Consider the following 20,936-nt stretch of genomic DNA (forward strand, 5'->3'; position numbering starts at 1 on the left):
GCAGCAGCTTCTTCGCTCACTGCAGATCTGGATAAAATCACAAGCTGGTCCAACACTTGGAACATGTCTTTAAATCCTGACAAATCTCACACCCTCACCATGTTTCTCTGAAAGGACCGTTTGGAAACCCTCCCCCCACCCACCCCCATCTTACCTTCTGAACAATCCTCTTGAAGTCCTTTCATTCAAGGTTTTGGGTCTCACCATCTGCCATGATCTCTCCTGGGAAAGCCACATTTCCAACCTGGCCTCCAAAGCCACTTGCCGACTGAGCATCATCCGTCATGCAAAGTCCTTCCTTGGCACACCTGAGCTCCTGACTGTATACAAAGCTTTTGTCTACAGCCTGATGGAGTACTGCTCTCTCCTCAGGGCTGGTGCTCCTGCCTCACACCTTTCATTCCTCTTTTTTTCCCCACCTTTGAAACAAACTCCCACAATCTCTTCAATCCCAACGACGCATTCTCTTATTTGGCGCACTGCCAAGCGAACCGGTTTATGACCATATTTGGGAATGGAATTCCATCCCCGAACGAATTCCGAACACACCCGCATACCAGGTCTCCAAAACAGCTGTTCACCACCATCTCTTACCTTCCCCCATACAAATCCTCGATCTTTTCTACCCCCGTTAATCCACCCCAGACCCACCTCCTTAAAATTCCCTGTTTTCCTTCCTGAAAGTCCCTGTAATATCCATCTTGTTTACCCAATTTACCCCACCCCATCCCTCTCCTTTCCACAGATCTCCTCATGTCTCTGTTCCCCACTGTTTTGTGCTTCTCGCTCCCACACCTCTTGTCTCTCGCTCCTCTTGCTACATGTTCTGTGTGTTTGCTCTTACATGAGCATTAAAATTGTGTATATATATATATATATATATATATATATATATATATATATATATATATATATATATATACATACATATATATTTTAAAGTCCTGTGAGAGCCCACATCACATCTGGAAAGAATACACATCGTGCAATAATGAACATGTTCTCGGAAACGCCACAAATAAATGTAACACTCGCTTTTTTCTCGATCTTACTGCGTTCATCATTATTCACTTGTGTTCAGCACCTGGCTGCTGGTTGCCACTTCTGGGCGTGATTTCTGTAGGTTACAATAAGAATTTTGAATTTGGCCAGAGTGGCAGTGCACTGCTGCTCTCGCCTGGTCTGAATCTGGTCTGAATCCAAATTTAATCCAAATTTGGCTAGAGTGGCAGTGCACAATGGCCTGTTCTTTATGAAAGACATTGCAGGATGTTTTAACGTCTGTTCGCAACCAATTCTCACCGATGGGTCTTCAAATTAACCAAGATCCCATTTGAGGGATGGCGTACTCATCGAAGCAACACCACGGTGGCGGTTTATCTGGCTGGGAATCGGACCTGGATTAGACGGCTTAAAGGTGAGTATGCTTCCTCTAGTGTCATCTTACCATCCCATCCCTGCCTTGCAGTTTTTTTTTTGTTTGACTTTATTCTGGTCTTTCTCTCCCTGCCTTCCAAACCCCTGTCTTATCCCTTCTCCTTCTGCCAGAAACTCTTTCCTCGTTACCCTCCACCCGACTCTCCCACAAAATATAAACTTGATGATGCTCACCTCCATTATTTCAGATCCCTTCTCTTCATTGTGGAATTCTCTCTCTGAATTTGCCATTTCAAGGACTGAAGTCTGCCCTGAATTTCAAGGAATTTAGTATTTGAAGTCTGTCCTACACCAAGACCTCGATGTCTTTCCTGTTTCTGCCTCTGAGGTTTATTATACCAACTGTGACCCTGTTCCTACTCTTCATCCGCAATTCCTCCTCTTGTTCTGCGATGCCATCCATGATTATTAATTTCCTGCATTACTTTTCCCTTTTTCAGAACTTTGTGTCTGTTGACCCTTTCTTTTTGTATACAATGTGGAAAGCTGGAAAGAGCTGAAACACTGAACTTATTGGATGTAACAGGATGAGAGAGAGATTGAGAACAAAAACACCAACAGCAGAGTTGAAGGACAAAATAGAGGGAGATTTGAACAAATATTGGGGGGGGGCGGGGAGGGGGGAGGCAGGAAAGGATGCATGGGGTGGATAAGATAGATACAGAAGGAAACTCTCAGGAAGGAGAAACTTGAGATTTGGGGGAGGTGGGCTTGAGGTGGGAAGGGGGTTAACGAGCATACAAACGATCATTGTTTTGGATGGTGGGGAGTGGTGGGGGAAGGGGGGCGAGCGTGATCTGAGATTGTGGTGAACAGCTGTCTTGGTCTTGAAGACCTGGAGAGAATGAGATTGAAGAGAATATGGAAGTTTGTTCCACAGATGGGGGGAAACAGAGGAACGAATGAATGGAGGTGTGCAGAGATCATGTATTTTGAGAGGATCACCAGAAAGGGGGTTGATGGTGGACAACGTGCACCCTGCAGAAGCCTGTGGGACAGGAGTTTCAAAGCACGGTAAGAGCAGAGGGTGCAAGACCAGAAAGGCGGTGGTAATAGACAGAGAGACCACTGGCCTGTCTGTGATGGGAAAGTGATAAGCCCATAGACTCAGCTTCATCGTGAGAGATTCAAATGATCTTCAAGGCCTCGGTTTCTACGGCATCAAGTTGAGCAAGTTATGATGCGGGGTGCCGGCAGAGGGGAGCGCAGTACTCCATCCATCAAGCTGCGGATGAAGGCCTCCTAGGTAGATAGGGGTTCAGTTGTGCCAAGGAAGGCCTTTTCATCTATTTATATCGATCTACCCCCTATGTCATTACCCCACACACGCAAAGTGAAAAGAAGAGTTAGGCAATTGGTTCACTTCCGTCTATCCTTCCGTACATCCACAAACATCAGTTTATGATCGAGGAACAACTTGATTTAAATTGGATGTCATATTTTGAACGCTAATCGGAATATTAATCGGAAATGAACGTGTAGTTTAGCAGTACTTTGGCTCTGAATTTGTCAAGATTGACATACGTATGGACGAGAGATGTATTATTTTTTTATTATTTTTTTATTTTTACTTTGTTTGCCTGTCTGGCAATCAAACAAAGTTGAAAATCATTCCAAACAGGGAACTTACTGTTTTCTAGGACATCATAAAGAACAAAAAAACAGGCACGAAGAACGAATGTAACGTGTTGGATAAGGTTATGTACTAGGCACTGCGTCAACGGCGCTAAACCTGCAGAGTTTTTTTTTTTAATATGACCCTTAAAACCCCAAATTTATTTGGATTGAATTATATAATTGAACGCTGTAGAACACAAATCGCCTTCTTATCACTTCCAAAAACCTCCAGTTTTGCAGTACTTGGACATGTTAAATAAGTTGGTGTATGAGACGGTGCATCAACGGTGCTCAACTTCCGAAATGTTTGATACGACCTTCAAAAGCATTATTTTGTTTCAATTTAATTATATAGTTGAACACTGCATGGGGTAAGGCATTGTATTGTTGCGGTGCCGGGTTTCGGTTGCGAGCACGACCGCGAGGTGGGGCGGTAGGGTCGACTCTACCGAACACCCGGAATCTAGATCGTACCTTTCGGAAAACTCCGAGGGTACGGGCCCCTTACCGGACCGTGAATCGTCAATAATTCCACCACGTGGTACAGGGTTATTTGCCAATCTTTAAAATACCTAGAGATCCACGTGGCGAGCTACCAAGTATTCACACCCTCGACGACACTTGTACGAGTCGAGCCATTAGCATGCCCGACCCGTGCACAACCCGAGCGGATGGTTGCCGAAATCCCGTCGGTCCAAATGTACATTTACAGCGGCAACAGCCTTTGTAATTCACCAACACGCGCCATGCTAAGCCAATGGAAGAAACACAGCAACAAACTGATACATTTAACAAATGGGGTATTTATTCACAGTAATTTGGGAAACGAGGGAAGCACGTAAGGGCAGAGTTGTCACGACTAATGGAGAATGCAAATTTACACACAAGCATTTAAACAATTCCTACTCAGACGGGCCCTCACACAGACGCACACCCAAAAGAAACGGACCCAAAATGGTCTTTATTATCCCTTCAGCTCGGAGGGAAGTCGAGCTGAGGGACTAGAAAGTGGCAGGCAACCTGGCCGCGGGCGCGCGGCTCGACGTCCGCACCTTCCCGGAGCACCAGTCGGCCAAAAACGGACCAGGGCAGCCAGACGCAGACCACGCCAGCCGCGAGACGAACCAAGAACCAGAGCACGCCAGCAACGAGATGCCTTTCGCCCAGCCTTGAGAGATGCGTTTTGAACAGGCCCGAATTCTTCCTCTCAGCGCTTGCGCAGATCCTCTTGATTAATTTGCTCTCCGTTCCTTTTATCGCTCTCGGGTGTGGTCCGCTCAGGCGTGGCCCGCTCTCACTGGGTGGGACACGACGCATTCCCTTATTTGGCGCACTGCCAAGCGAACCGATTTATGACCATATTTGGGAATGGAATTCCATCCCCGAACGAATTCCGAACACACCCGCATACCAGCGAGTGCACGGAGAATGCCGGGAGCAGAGGGTTGTCGCTGTGAGAGTGAAGATGGCGTTGTTGTTGTAGTTGTAGATGTTGGAGCCGTCGTTGTGAGTGATGTAAAAACCCGATCCAAATAACTCACAGCGCATGTACATTTATTCACCCATTAAACGAGGGACGGGGACCCAAGCTAAAAAACACATACTTACCGATATAACTGTTCTATAGGACCTGCATGTTGAGTGCTCATGGCTTCCAGATTCGTAACAGTATTAACTCTAGATTTGTACATACAGTATTGATATCTATCTCCCATGTTCATCTTATCCATCCCATGTTACAATGTGTATCTATCCCCCATGTTGTTGTACTTTTCACAAGCCTTGATACCTGTTTAAAAACAAACGAAGCTCTGTTTAAGGCACCAAGAAGACAGTTTTAGCCACTCTTCCATTCGGTTAAATGGAAAGTCGACTAGAAACTGAAACGATCAATTTTCTCCTTTCTTCGTATGTATAAATAAAGATTTGACATGACATGACATGTGTGGTCAAAGCCCCCGTGTACACTGATGATGCACGTCTGCAGACTCGCCTTTTCTGGTTTTGATGCTCACGATGTAATTTTGAAGATTGCGTTCGCATCTTTTAATCGTGCATACATCTTCTTCGCGAACTAACCGGAAACCCTTTTGTGCGTCGCCGCGTTCCACAGTGCCTTCCTCGAGCATGACACGCCTCGTCCGGTCACGCACGCAGTCGCGAAACTCCAGCATCTGCTCCATGGAAGACGGGCGCATGCGCAGTCGCACTCGCTCCCAGTGCAGCACCGGCAGCCCCTGAAAGGGCACGGGCGACACCGCTTCGAAGGAAGTGTTTCTTCGAGCTCGGGTGCTGCGGTTGCTTTCCATCGTGGTTGTTCATTAACCGATCCGCTGAATGTTCTTGTTTAAAAACAAACAATAAAACTTCTTGTAGTAATAATGATTCTCAGCATTGGAGTGTAATATTTGCATTTACACCTCGCATGGAGAAGCCATTAACCCGGTGATCATTTTCTCTCCGGCATTGACTTTCTGTGATGATGGCGTGAACAAGCACAATCTAGAAGGCCTCAGTATTACAGAGAAATATTTCATATAATTATGCTAATATTTACGCCACCGCTTGGGTAAAAGGAAACATATCGGTTGCTGTTATTGACATGAAAGGTGATTCGTGTAGACTTAAGGATGTTTGGTATAGTTTTTGAATTTAACGGTCTCATGTATTTGATTAATTTTTTGTGTGCGTGCGTGCGTGCGTGCGTGTGTGTGTGTGTGTGTGTGTGTGTGTGTGTGTGTGTGTGTGTGTGTGTGTGTGTGTGTGTGTGTGTGTGTGTGTGTGTGTGCGTGCGTGCGTGCACACCTCTTTTCTTCAATAGTCAAATTCTGAGTTTTATTTTATTTCCATAAGGCTTTGCTGCTATTGTTGACCCACACTGACATGATGCAAAAAGTCCCTTTAATGGCAGAACAAAAGGTGATGTCTCAGTATGTGACGAATGTCTGAAGCTTTGAGGCGTGGAGACGATGAGACGAGCTTTGAATGAATCTGGCGTGGAGACGATGCTCTGTCGGCTGTTTTTTTTCCGGACGTGCTTCCGGTTTAGTTGGTCGTGCTTCCGGTGCTGAATGTAGGATCCAGATACTTTAACAAAACAGTAAAATGGTATTTTACAGCTACACGACAGCATCCGTTTAAGGAAGATTTGTTTTGAAGGTTCAACCTTTTCTATCATTCCAAATGCTCACTTTTTTTTTTCTTTTTTTGTTTTTTTTTAACTGGAAAAATCTGCTTTGATGTTTTGTTTCTAAAGTGATTTAAATATTAACCTGAACAGTTTTTGTTCGGTTTTTTTTTTTCCTTTTCAACTGTGAGCGTCTTGTGTTTGAGAAATTGAGAAACGTGCCAAAATGTGGAGGGAACAAATCGCTGGGAAATGAGATTTTACACATTTTGGAAATGTAACTGACGATGCCCAATGGGTCGCCTCTTCCGCCTCTGCTTCGGTTTTTTTTTTTTTTGCTTTTTATTGTGAACCAAGCTCTCTTCTATAACGCAATAATCTCTGGTTGAGAACCTTTTCCTTTGCCTTTTAATGATCTGGTGAAACTTTAAAAAAAAAAAATACAAATTTATTTTTAAAGCTCATGCCTAGTCTGTGAGCTCGAGTTAGAAGAAGATGGATATTTAATTAAAGATCCCGCTGGGAGTTGGACTCGGACTGGTGTCTGTGCCCATCCTCCCTGGACCGCCGAAAGTGTGGTGCAAGGAAAGAAGGGATGAAACCGGCATGATGTGCTCATTTATTATTATTTTTTTTTTTTTTTTGCTTTTTGAGATTCTAACCCAGTGAGATAGTTGATAGTTTGTGAGATTGATATTGTTAATCTCAGATTTCCTTTTGATGCACATCTTTGTGAGATTGTATGTTGGATATATTAGAGTAAGTTTTGGTGGTTTGGGAATGGACTCTGTGCCAGTGGGATGTGTTTAACTTCATGTCGACGCAATAAATGAATCACAATACTATCGGTGATGGAACGGCACATCGTATTTATTGCAGTGACATGACTGAACAGCACCAGAGACCTAAAACCACCGGAACCCCCACAGCCGAAACCCCACCCACTGATGGCCATGAAGAGGTAATGGTGCTGTGGTTCTCCAACCTTATGTCAAACACTTTCGGTTTACCAAATAAATGGCACTCGGGTCTTCGTTGGGACATTATGCAAAAAATATTTTCAAAATGCCAAACGATATACGTGATGGGTAGTGGGGCTTTACCGCCACCAATCAGTGACGTCATGGTGTCTCACCAGGTCCATGTGGGCGAAAGAGGCTAGGGTAGGGTGGTGGCTATTCCTTGGCAGTCAAAACGTTTGACAATTGAAAAGCTGGAGATCCATTGAGTATGCTGGATGACAATAAGCCACTGAATTAGGAACACATTCTATTTGTGTGATCACCAATTTAATACACTAAATCGAGACCTTTTTTCAACATTCAACTCGCATAACTTGAATAATTAGTTTGACTGTTACCAGATTCTAATGGAGGATAAAATGGATATTTGAACCTGTTACCGCTAGATGCACCTTCCGACACCACCGGCTACACGAGCATCGGCCCCGGCATGTTACTGGCAACAGTGAGTGCACAGCATCCGAAATATCATAAAGACGCAGGAATTTGGAATTTGGCCAAATTCAGGTGATAAGACGCCCACTCTTCATTGAACGGACACCCTGTGGGATCTCTAACATCCACCAATTGATGTTAGCCACCCACTGATCGACATCAAGCTTCACTTCCACCTGAGAGAGGGATCACCATGATGCAATGATTTGCTTGTGAATTACCTGGACCGTCGTCAGGTCAGGAATCTTGCGAATTACTATGACCACAGTCGGGTCAGGAAACTTGCGAATTACCGGGACCAGAGTCAGGTCAGGAAACTTGCGAATTACTATGACCACAGTCGGGTCAGGAAACTTGCGAATTACCAGGACCAGAGTCAGGTCAGGAAACTTGCGAATTACTGGGACCGTAGTCGGGTCAGGAAACTTGCGAATTACCAGGACCAGAGTCAGGTCAGGAAACTTGCGAATTACCGGGACCGTAGTCGGGTCAGGAAACTTGCGAATTACCAGGACCAGTCAGGTCAGGAAACTTGCAAATTACCAGGACCAGAGTCAGGTTAGGAAACTTGCGAATTACCAGAACCAGAGTCAGGTTAGGAAACTTGCGAATTACCGGGACCGTAGTCGGGTCAGGAAACTTGCGAATTACCAGGACCAGTCAGGTCAGGAAACTTGCGAATTACCAGGACCAGTCAGGTCAGGAAACTTGCGAATTACCGCGACCAGAGTCAGGTTAGGAAACTTGCAAATTAGCGGGACCGTAGTCGGGTCAGGAAACTTGCGAATTACCAGGACCAGAGTCAGGTTAGGAAACTTGCGAATTACCGGGACCGTAGTTGGGTCAGGAAACTTGTGAATTACCGGGACCATAGTCGGGTCAGGAAACTTGCGAATTACCGGGACCGTAGTCAGGTCAGGAAACTTGCGAATTACCAGGACCAGAGTCAGGTTAGGAAACTTGCGAATTACCAGGACCAGAGTCAGGTTAGGAAACTTGCGAATTACCAGGACCAGAGTCAGGTTAGGAAACTTGCGAATTACCGGGACCGTAGTCAGGTCAGGAAACTTGCGAATTACCAGGACCAGTCATGTCAGGAAACTTGCGAATTACCAGGACCAGAGTCAGGTTAGGAAACTTGTGAATTACCGGGACCATAGTCAGGTTAGGAAACTTGCGAATTACCGGGACCGTAGTCGGGTCAGGAAACTTGCGAATTACCAGGACCAGAGTCAGGTTAGGAAACTTGCGAATTACCGGGACCGTAGTCGGGTCAGGAAACTTGCGAATTACCGGGACCGTAGTCAGGTCAGGAAACTTGCGAATTACCGGGACCGTAGTCAGGTCAGGAAACTTGCGAATTACCGGGACCATAGTCGGGTCAGGAAACTTGCGAATTACCGGGACCGTAGTCGGGTCAGGAAACTTGCGAATTACTGGGACCGTAGTCGGGTCAGGAAACTTGCGAATTACCGGGACCGTAGTTGGGTCAGGAAACTTGCGAATTACCGGGACCGTAGTTGGGTCAGGAAACTTGCGAATTACCGGGACCATAGTCAGGTTAGGAAACTTGCGAATTACCGGGACCGTAGTCGGGTCAGGAAACTTGCGAATTACCAGGACCGTAGTCGGGTCAGGAAACTTGCGAATTACCGGGACCGTAGTCGGGTCAGGAAACTTGCGAATTACCAGGACCGTAGTCGGGTCAGGAAACTTGCGAATTACCGGGACCGTAGTCGGGTCAGGATACTTGCGAATTACCGGGACCGTAGTTGGGTCAGGAAACTTGCGAATTACCGGGACCATAGTCAGGTTAGGAAACTTGCGAATTACCGGGACCGTAGTCGGGTCAGGAAACTTGCGAATTACCAGGACCAGTCAGGTCAGGAAACTTGTGAATTACCGGGACCATAGTCAGGTTAGGAAACTTGCGAATTACTGGGACCGTAGTCGGGTCAGGAAACTTGCGAATTACCAGGACCAGTCATGTCAGGAAACTTGCGAATTACCAGGACCAGTCAGGTCAGGAAACTTGTGAATTACCGGGACCGTAGTCAGGTCAGGAAACTTGCGAATTACCGGGACCATAGTCAGGTTAGGAAACTTGCGAATTACCGGGACCATAGTCAGGTTAGGAAACTTGCGAATTACCAGGACCAGTCAGGTCAGGAAACTTGCGAATTACCAGGACCAGTCAGGTCAGGAAACTTGTGAATTACCGGGACCAGAGTCAGGTCAGGAACCCAGACTATATAGCTCTGTACGACATGTCAGATGTTTATTCCCATGCATACTCTACACTGACCAACTGAAAACAAGGATCCAGATTAATTTCCAATACTTGATAGACAAGCGGTGAGTTCACATATGTGCGACAGAAGGGGTTTGGGCAACAGGCAGAGCTTCGTCCATTTCGTTTGCAGCACGTGGCTGGTGGGTTGCATCATTGTTGGGAGTTTGGCTGCGTCTCTGATGCAGTGCCCCCTGGAGCAGGAATTCGTAATTAATTTAGTCTGCTGGCGACAGCTTGCTCACTCTTCGTGAAGAACATCTTTGATGTCCACCAACTAATGCTGGAAGACTGGGCGTCCAATTTAACATCCATCCAAGAGAGGGAGTACTTTGTGATACAACGTACTGCATGTGAAACACCAGGATGGCAGTTTATAGCTGGGCCAAGATTCGAACCCAGGGCAACTCAGAGGCTTGTGTGCATACCTCTCGGCTATTCTGCCAGTCCACAGGTAGAGGTGAGACCCGAAAAACAGGTTCGTGAAAGTAGAAAGACACAAACAGTATGGTTGGAGCAAGATTCCAAAGATGTGACTGCTGTAGCCCTGAAGGATTGGATGGAAGTTGGGATTGGACAAACAGATGGAGGCATTTCATTTACATTTGTCATTCATGGAGGCATCTTCATGATGTTCAAGGACACCTTGACAGGTCGAGCTGAACACCTCTTACATTTATTACAAAGCCAACCACCTTCGAGGATGGATACAGGTGTGCTTTGTTAAGGGCCTTCTGTTTTGGTTACACACAACGGATTTGCAACCACAAATAAAGCAAATCCTATTATTAATTAGCAATTGGTCACTGACTTTGACACCGATACAAATTTTTTATTATGGACCCAAGGCATCAAAAAGGTCCATACATCGAAAAAAAGTCTCAAATGGAGCACCTCGCCACCATTAGAGCATTTAAATTGCATCAGACGTGGCAATAAATGGGAATTGTTGGTCCCACCTTGCCGGCTCGATGACGGAAGACACCATTTGCATTTTTGCCACCATCATCTCCACCCCATTTCGAATCCCGTGCAGGCGCACGGGCAACTTGTTCGTATGTTTAAAACATCACAATTTCAGAACAAAACGAGAAGGACACTCGGTAGCGTGCATACCTCCACCACGTAATGCCTGATCCACGAGAACATATCGGGCCCAATCAATACATTTTTGAAATATCATGCTATCCAGGACTATATCGTTTTTGGTCCTTTCTCTCAATGGTGAAGAATCACTTTAACAATTAAATAATTATTGTATCCAGATCCGGATCTTCACTGAAATCAAATCGATTCATCCTCGTCACACACCCAACCTGTCTTTAAAATTTCTGTCCGCAACTTTTTGAGATATCCTGCACACAGACAGACAGACAGACAAACAAACAAACAAACAAACAAACAGAAAGGGGTGAAAACATAACCTCCTTCACCTTCGGTGGTGGAGGTAAACATGAAATTGGCTTTGACTTATATGTGAGGTGTGAGGACATGGCAATGTAACCTCGGTGATAACCCCACACTCCTCGAGGCCTACACGTTATTCATTATCAACATTGATGGACGAGATTTTTGTTCGTATGCAGAACAAGGTTGTGAGGTCACGTCGTTGGTTGAAGGTGTGGCTGTGGTGCTGATGTTGTACCCTCTGCAGGTTAGGGTAGAAATTTGTTCAGGGGGTCAACGATAGCTCACCTTTTCTTCGTGAAGGACACCATGGGATCTTTAACGTCCAATGAAGGTCGGTCGATGGGATTTCCAGTTTTACATCCATCCAAGGGAAGGTACACCGATTGATGAATCACCCTGCCTGTGAAACACCGGGACGACAGTTTATAGCTGGGTCAGGATTCAAACCCAGATTAGACAGCTTTGAGGTGAGTGTGCATACCTCGACACCATCCTGTCAACCCTAATGTATGAAATAGGAGGAAAATATCCTGGTCTACCCTTCCATAGTGGTTGGTTGGTACATGGTGGTTTTAAACCGGGAAAGGGGTACTTGCTGCCAAGATTTTTCCACGTTGTTTTTAAAGGTTGTTTGTTACAGATGTGGATTCCACCAGGGAAGTTTGAAGGCTGTTCAAATCCTCGATCGCTCTTTGTCTGAAGGAACTGCTTCTGGGAAGTCGCTTACACCTGGGCTCGAACACCTCTATGAGAAGACCTCTGGTGTTGTTCGTCACAGGGGTGAAGAAGTTGTGGGGGGTGATGCGGTCAAGTCCCAAATTATGATCCAGAAAACCTGCATCATGTCACCTCATGTGCATCTTTAACTTGCAGAAGACGTATTCGGATGTCTCAATCTCTCTTGGTTGGGGCAATGACGTTTGGAAGGGCCTAATATGTTCGTACTTCCATTTGCTACTGTCTGCTGCATATCTGTGATGCCATGCCAAGGATCAACACAAGGGAGGAACCAGCTTGGCAAAATATCATGGAATATAGTTGTACGGTTCTATGAGGTTTGCCAGCAACCCCCTTCTGGTAAAACTACCAAAATCGCGAATCTCTGCTCACCTTCACTTTCATTCCTCTTTTTCCCGCCTTTGGAATAAACTCCCACACTCTGTTCAATCCCATTCTTCCCTCCAGGCCTTCAAAACAGCCGTTCACCACCACCTCTTATCTTACCCCATCCAAATCCTCAATCTTTTCTACCCCCGTTAATCCACCCCAAACCCACCTCCTTCAAATTCCCTGCTTTCCTTCCTGAAAGTCCCTGTAATGTCCATCTTGTATACCCCGTGTTCCCTGCCCCATCCCTCTCCCTTCCACAGATCTAATGCGTCTGTTCCCAGTTTTGTACCTCCCTCTCCCACCCCTCTCATCTCATTCCCCCCTTGCTGTGCGTTGTTTGTTAGCTCTCATATGAGCCTTGACAATGTATACATAATAATAATAATAAAAAAAGTGCGGGATTTCCACCAGCCTTGAGAAGTTCAGCATGGATGCCAGAAGTCCCTGGAGCTTTACCCCATTTCAACCGGTTCACCAGAGTTTGTTTTTCCACAAGCGAAGGTGGATCACAGTTGATTGGAAGGTCAGCAATAGGGATAGTAACACCCCTGACAACCAACTCGACAGCTGATGGATCAGCCTCGTACAACCGCTCAAAGTAATCCCTCTTGCTGGGGCCCTTTTGGGAGCCCTCGAGGTGCTGAATGAGGAGTCGGAGCCGCTGGGATTACATGTGTCCTGGGTCAAAACTAAGATCCAGGCTTTCAATGACATCTTGGATGCTGCTATCTTGTCTGTGCCTGTTTGTGGTGAGGATGAGATTCACTTACCTTGGCAGTGATATTCATGTCTCTGCTGGCTGTGAGCCAGACAGCAATCGACGTCTGTGTCAGGCCTGGGGAGTCATGGATTCACTGGATCATGTGGTGTGGTGCTGCCGGTACCTGAGCAGAAGGACGAAAGCCCGAGTCTTCAGGTCCTTGGTGCTTCCAGTCTTGCTCTATGGATGTGAGACTTGGACTCTGACCAGAGCTTCATGAGTGGAGGAGGCCAATCGGCCGACCACGTGCCTCGTTTTTGCAGCAGATTGATCAACATCTCAAGGAGATGGGGATGGGCCAGACATGTGCCTCAATAATGGCCAGACGGAGGCCCCTGGAGTACCGGCGTAAGGTGGACGCAGCGATGCACTGCTCTGACGCATGCTCCCATACCTGACCTCTAAAGCTCCTTGTTGAGTGAGGTGGTCAAAAACTGCATCGATAATTATAGCTAATAAAAGTTTGTATGTTGGTCGGCATGTTTTTCGTCTATATTTGTTGGGGAGATGGATTTCTTCAGATTTGTGAATCAGAAGAGTGTTGCCTTGTGTGAACCAATCATCCATTGGCTGTTTCCCTTGGATGAGTTCGTTAAATGCTTGAGCATCGTGAGCATGGAGAGCATTTCGTTGCTTTCGTCAGAAGTTTGGAATCCCATCTGGACCTGGACATTTGAAGTTTGGCGTTTTTATGAGATGTTTTGTAATTTTTTTTTCCTCGTCAATTGCCATTGGGTCCATTTCTTGTAGATGTTGCTTTTTATTGTCCAAGTGTTGTATCCAATCTGCTTCCTTGTTGTGTTCTTTTTCATCTTCAAATGTACCTTTCCAAAATTTTTCTTGGTCCTCTGTTTTTTTCGGAGGAGTTGTCATATTTTGTTTCTGTTTCCCGAGCTCTCAGTATAACTTTTTCGGGTTGTTTTCAAACTTTATTTTAATTTTTATAGTTGGCCTCATCATAATTAAAAAAAAAATTCCTTGTTATCTGTTGTAATTGGAGTTGATTATGGGCCGCTAATTGGTCTAGTCCATTGTTTTCGATGTTATAATTCGTTTTTTATTGGTTTGTTTCTTTTCATGAGCTTTGTTATTCTGTTTCCCCTCTTGAATTGTTCAATTTGTCCCCTTTTCACCCTCAGTTGGTCTCTCTGCTTCTCAAGTCTGTTTCCATGCTGGTGTTTTGTGTCTGGTCAGGTTATCAGATCTATATTGTTTATGTCGTTGTTTACCTGTTATTTTCTCTTGGACGTGTAGTGCTGCTGCAAAACTCACATCGTTAATTTCTCTTAAATTAGGTGATTTTGGGAACATTTTAATAACTGCTTGATTTATTCTCCTTACTTGTATTTTAAACTGTTTATTGTTGTTTATTCGGTGGATATGTGGTCTTTGCTTGGATGATGTCGATGCAAATTTCTCCACAAATTAGCATAATGGGTTTGAGGGTGATAAAAATTAAATTAAAATACAAAATGTTGCCAATTGAAGTTGATTGAAAATTAACTTGAAAAAAAAGTACATGATTTTGGGATATAGCACTATGTATTATTTTAACCCTTTTCATGGGATACGTACTCAAATACAACATGATGATTACATCTAGGTGTTTGAACATGTATCTATTTTTAGCTCGCCTTTTCGAAGAACAGAGAACTATAGCGATACTGCAGCGTGAGCGTGAGCGTCAGCGTTAGCGTGAGCGTGAAAATGTTAAAGTTTTTGGTGCAAGTTATTTAGAAGCTTGCCATTCATTTAATATGTGTACTAGAATGCTGATATTTGGCATGGAGGTTCCTTTGGGGTATAATATTGGTGTGGTGAAGTTGAAATTAAAAAATAATTTCAAATGTTGAAACTTTTTGACCTGTTTTGAACTTAACTTTTTTGTAGCACATCAACGTTAAAGTTTTTGGTGCAAATTATTTAGAAGCTTGCCATTCATTACCTTCGCATTCTGCAAAAGGTTATGTTTTGGTCGGCGTGTATTTATTACCTTCGCATTCTGCAAAAGGTTATGTTTTGGTCGGCGTGTATTTATTACCTTCGCATTCTGCGAAAGGTTATGTTTTGGTCAGCGTGTATTTATTTATTTATTTATTTATTTATTTCTAATCTTGTGATTCGTATAACTCAAAAAGTATTAAACCGAATTGCATGAAATTTGGTGGGATGATTGGTTATTAGCCAGGAAGCATTCGATTAGATTTTGGGATCGTTCGGGTCAAAGGTCAAGGTCAAGGTCACGAAAAGGTCAAAATCGTCTTTCTACGATAACACGGTCAATTTATATTCAATTTGCATGCAACTAACGCCAAAATGTTCAGAATTCAACGCCTCATCTTGTGATATGCAATATGACACAATGACGCCCATACTCTTGTTACCGGTTTGGGGTCAAAGGTCAGGGGAGTCACAACCTTGAAAAATATGCGGTTTTTGTCATAACGCGGTCAATTCTTGTCCGCTTTACATGAACCCAGCACCAAAATGTTCAGAATGTAATGCCCAATCTTGTGACACAATGACGTCATAACACATGTCACCGTTGGGGTAAAATGTCGGGGGGGGGGTCACGCCCTTGAAAAATATGCGGTTTTCGGCACAACTCAGTCAATTCTTATTCGATTTGCATGAAACCAGAATCAAACGAGATTACCTTCTCTTGTTGAAACGTTGTATTCACCGAGCTTGCGAGTGAAGACTCGCCAAAACGACGTGAGTTGATTGTTGTTTAGTCCATAGCCCCCGAAAGTCGGGGGGGGTCATGATATTATAGATATGTGGTTTGTGTCATAAGACCATTCATATGAAACCAGTTCCCCACACTCATACCAAGAACAAAAAAGTAGTGGCGGCGAAGGTATGCGCTCTATGGGTGCCCGTTCTAGTTTAATATGTGTACTAGGATGCTGATATTTGGCATGAAGGTTCTTTTGGGGTATATTATTGGTGTAGTGAAGTTGAAATTAAAAAATAATTTCAAATGTTTAAACTTTTTGACCTGTTTTGAACTTAACTTTTTTGAAGCACATCAACGTTAAAGTTTTTGGTACAAGTTATTTAGAAGCTTGCCATTCATTTAATATGTGTACTAGGATGCTGATATTTGGCATGGAGGTTCCTTTGGGGTATACTATTGGTGTAGTGAAGTTGAAATTAACAAATGATTAAATTTTTTAATTATTATTTCAACCTAAGATGGTGTCAAAGCCACCCAATGCTCGCCTGTTTATACTAGACGCTTGCCATTCATTTAATATGTGTACTAGTTTACTGATGGCAATATACAAAATACATATATTGCTTTAAAATTATTGGGATCAGACTTCACTGCAATGCTTTATAAAAAATATTATTAGACTCATCTTTTAAAAACGATAAATGTATAAACAGGCAAGCAATTGGGTGGCTTTAACACCAACTCTCTGGTAATAATATATATTTGCATTTTAAATGACCTCAAATCCCTTTTGTACTGGAAGAGGATCAATCTGCTTGGTAAAAAGTGCCCCTTGCTACCCAAAACAGATTTGCCTTCCAAATAATCTTCAATCATTATTCAGGATAATATAATTACCTATTATTTGATTTTATTCTGCTTATTAAGGTATTCTCACATATAAACAATTATATGGCATCTGAAAGTCTGGTTGGAGGCACCATTCCAGCTTCAATAGAATGTTTGCTTAAGGTGATATCCAGATGTCTTTTTACACTGTCAGCTTCAGAATATAAATCTTTCCCGAGCTTTTTCAATGCGGGCTGACCTTCTGACCTCCGGACTAAGGAGCCATGTATGATCCATTCTCGCATCCAAAGGGCTGCAGTCTTAACATCATTCTGTCTCGAGGATGATCAAAACATCGTTGGATGACCTCACCCCCTCTGATCCATGAATATTATATAAAAACTCCCATCAATCTTTAGGTCATAAATATTCCTTATCCCTTCAAAATTAAGCTGACTGCCAGATGGCTGCTGCATCGAAGCTGTGAATGATCTCTCCCCTGAACCCTCAACACGTCAGCTGTGGCGTCAGCATGTCAGGAGGATGAACAGACCTAGTTTCACTGAATACTATATAAGAATTCAAAGTTTCCATGTATTACAGAAATCAGAGGAAGACTGTGTTGTTTAACTTCCTCTAGAATTCTCCACATCGATATATTTGTGGGGTTGACTCTGCTTGTCATTATTCCGAGGTAAGCAAACATTGAGTGCCAGTTTGCTGGTATCCTGTGTCGGAGTGGCGACCCATCCAGGATTGTACCCAATAGCTAAGGAGACTGCTTAGGCAGCACCAATGCTCTGCACTGAGTATGGTCCCAATGGATGGATGGATTGATATGTTTGTGATTGTTTGTATTTGTTTATGTTTTGTGTTTAATAAATGACTCAAATGTACAGGAGGAATTGAAAATTCTTCAGCTGTGATATTTATTTGATTTGCTCCATTTTATTAGCCAGTTCAACTTCTAGCCTATGCTGTTCATTGTCAACCTCCTCTTCCTCGTGTTCATTCTGTTGTCAATTATTTTCTTCCTCATTGTAATCTATCATTGTTGCTGTTATTTGTTCTGTGTGTAAAGGTGCTTTTTGATCTGAGTTGGTAACTTCAAGTAGATCTATCTCTCGGGGTGCTGCTGCAGCATTTCCTTCTGTCATTCTCTTGTCCTGTTGGGGAGTTTTCAGTTTTGTTTCTTGATTCAATTCTCCAATCTGTTGCCCAATTTCTGTTTCTGTTATTGTGATTAAATTTGAAATCTCATCTTTTTTTTTTTTTTCTTCTTTTTTTTTCTGTTGAAGGCAACAGGCACGGACTAAATTGTCCTCATCCAGGCAAAGCCTGAAGTAAAAGAACTGCATAGAGAAGTAAGAAAAGAGAGAATAAAGTGAGGAAGAAAAATGAGTGAGTTAGAAAAATGTATGATGAAAAGTATATGATGTTTGTTTGCAGGAAAGAGAGATTAAAGCGAGCCCGGTCGCTATAGTTTGAGTGAGACAGAAAGTAAGATCAGCAATCCTGACACGGAGAGTGTAAGATAGTTCCGGGCACTACTTTAATGCTTCCAAGTCAGAACGGTAGTACCACCCTGGGTGGTTGCTGTCTACAATCTACTACCTAAAGTTTTCCTCTCTTGTTCTATTTTCTGTGTAGCACCAGTATGTTGCCTGGTGTTGCCTTAATGGTTAGGGTGGTGGGCTTGAGATCGTTGGATCCTGAGTTCAAATCCCACTAGTCTGTTGAATTAATACCAGGTGGGGTTGACTCTGCCTGTCATCCTTCCGAGGTCGGCAAAATGAGTGCCAGCTTGCTGGTATCCTGTGTCGGAGTGGTGACCCATCCAGGATTGTGTGCAATAGCCAAGGAGACTGCTCAGGCAGCACCAACGCTCTGCACAGAGTATGGTCCCGATAGATGGATGGACCAGTATGTTCTGTTGGTTATTCCTTTTCATTAGGAGTTTGTACTCTGGGAATCTCATCCCAAACATATGTCCCATCATTCCATTTCCCGTCAGTTTGGATAAATTTGAAGCAACTTTCACTTCCCGTAATTTTGTTTTTTTTCTCTCCGAAGACTATTTTCGTGGTTCAAGGTTGGACAGAAAGACAGACAGCATTTTATATATATTTTTTTCTAGATTCTTCTCTTCCTCGCCTTTCTCCTGTGTCCCATCCTATCCTATCCTGATGCCCTCCCTTGCTTTTTGTCTCCTTGATGCAGAGATGGTGACTTGGATTTGAGTCGCACATTTTATGACTTGAGACTTGGCCTTAAAGACTTGTCCTTGTCGACAAGACTTGTTGACAATGACGATGAATTAATGAACACTATATCAAAATAAATATATCTCAGTGATGTTTGTGACTAATTTTCATTCGGTGTTTGCTTAAGGCCCGGTCACACCTTGACGTTTTAGCCAACGTATGCCGATTTTTGAATTTTTTTTCTAAAACGCTGGCACACGTTGAATACGTTATGGGTAAGTTTTGATAACATTGAGAGCACGCTGGCATACGTCGTAGTACGTTGCCATACGTCGTTGTACGTTGGCTTTAAACGTTGTACTTTTCGGTTTTCCTCAAATTTTTTCATGCTTGAAATTTCACGACGTATGCCGGCGTATGACTCACATGTTCCGCTACGCTGGCCACAAGTTGTAGGCACGGTCTGCAATCGTTGACAGACGTCAACACATGCTACTTGTAAGTTAATCATAAGTTGAGACACGCCGAGGTAGTGTTTAGAGTACCCGAAACTTATTTCCTACCTATGATTAACGTGTTGTTGGCACGTTACGCGATCGTTGCCACACGTCGACAGACGTTACTTTTAAGTTACTCATAGGCTGAAAAACGTCGGTATAATGGATCGTCCTTGGGTCAGTGTCCACGGCCACGGCCAGGACACTTATTTGCAGCATTCTTCAAACTTTTCTTCGGCATGACGAGGATGTTCACACTTCGATGTCTAGCTTGGCTATGATTCCAATTGTCCATCGGCAGTGTCTATTTAAAATAGTCGAGTTTGAGCGTTTTAACACGTTCAGAAGAAACGTTTCAAATTTCCAAACCCCAGCGTCAAAAAAAAACAAAAACAAAAAAACAAAGGCGAGTGACAGCAATTTAAATCGTTCATTGTAAACAATGAAACTAGCTGAGTGGTACCGTTTAAAAGTCGTTGAGTGTAAAAAAATCCAATTGTTGAGCGCAAGCGTCTACTTTCAATAGTGGAGATGCAGCCATTTAAATCGTTGAGTGGCAGCCTATGAACCTACCCGTGGACACGCGGACGCAAGGACGATCCATCATAACCCACACCCTCCCCCTCATACCCACCTACTACTGCCAACATGAACAAACTACTACTACTACTAATACTAATACTAATACTGATACTGATACTGATACTGTTACTGCTGACATGGACATCGACTCAAAAAGGACTCGAAAACACTGTTGGGTTCCCCTTTTATGAGCAGCATTTTTATATACCAATTCCCAAAACCGCTGGGAACACGTCTTTATATGGCAGTTGTAAGCTAGAAACACATTCATTTATTTTTTTTGTCGACCGAAAGACGTCATTGGAATACGTCTACATACGTCGATGTGTGTTGGGACTACGTAAAGAATTGGTTCAAAGTACGTCAAACATAAGTTAGAAATAAGTTTCGCGTAAAAAAGACATTACCGCGACGTGTTTCGACTTATGAGTAGCTTATAAGTAGCCTTTGTGGACGTGTGTAAGCGTCCACATATCGTGTGTAAAACTTATCCCCATCGCATGCGGAACGTGTGTCATACGCCGAGTACGTCGTAAAATTTTGAACATGTTCAAAATTTCTTGACGTACTCTACTTACTACGACTTATGATAGCGTATTTAGCGTTCTACTCGCGCATACCAAACTTACCCATACCGTATTTGACGTGCCCCAATGTTTTAGACACATTTTTCTTAGGTCGGCATACGCTGGCAAGATCGCCAAGGTGTGACCGCGATTTTGACCCTTCCATTTCTACGGCAGTTATGATTCGAATCATTGTGCGTCAGCCTTTTAATAGGCTACGTCACGACATCGTCGGCGATGCGTGCAACGCGCTATGCCTGAGTTAGACTATCGTTGGGCATCGGTTGTGTAGGCCGACAACAGGTTCAGCATTCGTTGGTATAAGTTATTTATAACACAACGAAACGTTCTGTGTCCGTTACCAATGCGTT

General features: G+C 43.7%; 1 protein-coding gene across 1 annotated transcript in view; it reads left to right on the plus strand.

Moving 5' to 3' along the window:
* The window catches only part of LOC147022440 (protein NDRG3-like), a 94,663-nt gene extending 87,635 nt beyond the window's left edge, over positions 1–7,028 (plus strand). The window contains exon 16 of the mRNA XM_085893327.1: positions 5,168–7,028. Within this exon, the coding sequence (XP_085749453.1) occupies positions 5,168–5,295 (128 nt within the window). The 3' untranslated portion in view covers positions 5,296–7,028. The remainder of the gene's footprint in view (positions 1–5,167) is intronic.
* Positions 7,029–20,936: the final 13,908 nt, after the last annotated feature.

The sequence above is a fragment of the Eptatretus burgeri genome, chromosome 8, assembly GCF_056783735.1.
Source record: "Eptatretus burgeri isolate ZD-2024b chromosome 8, Ebu_testis_v1, whole genome shotgun sequence".
NCBI lineage: Eukaryota > Metazoa > Chordata > Myxini > Myxiniformes > Myxinidae > Eptatretus > Eptatretus burgeri.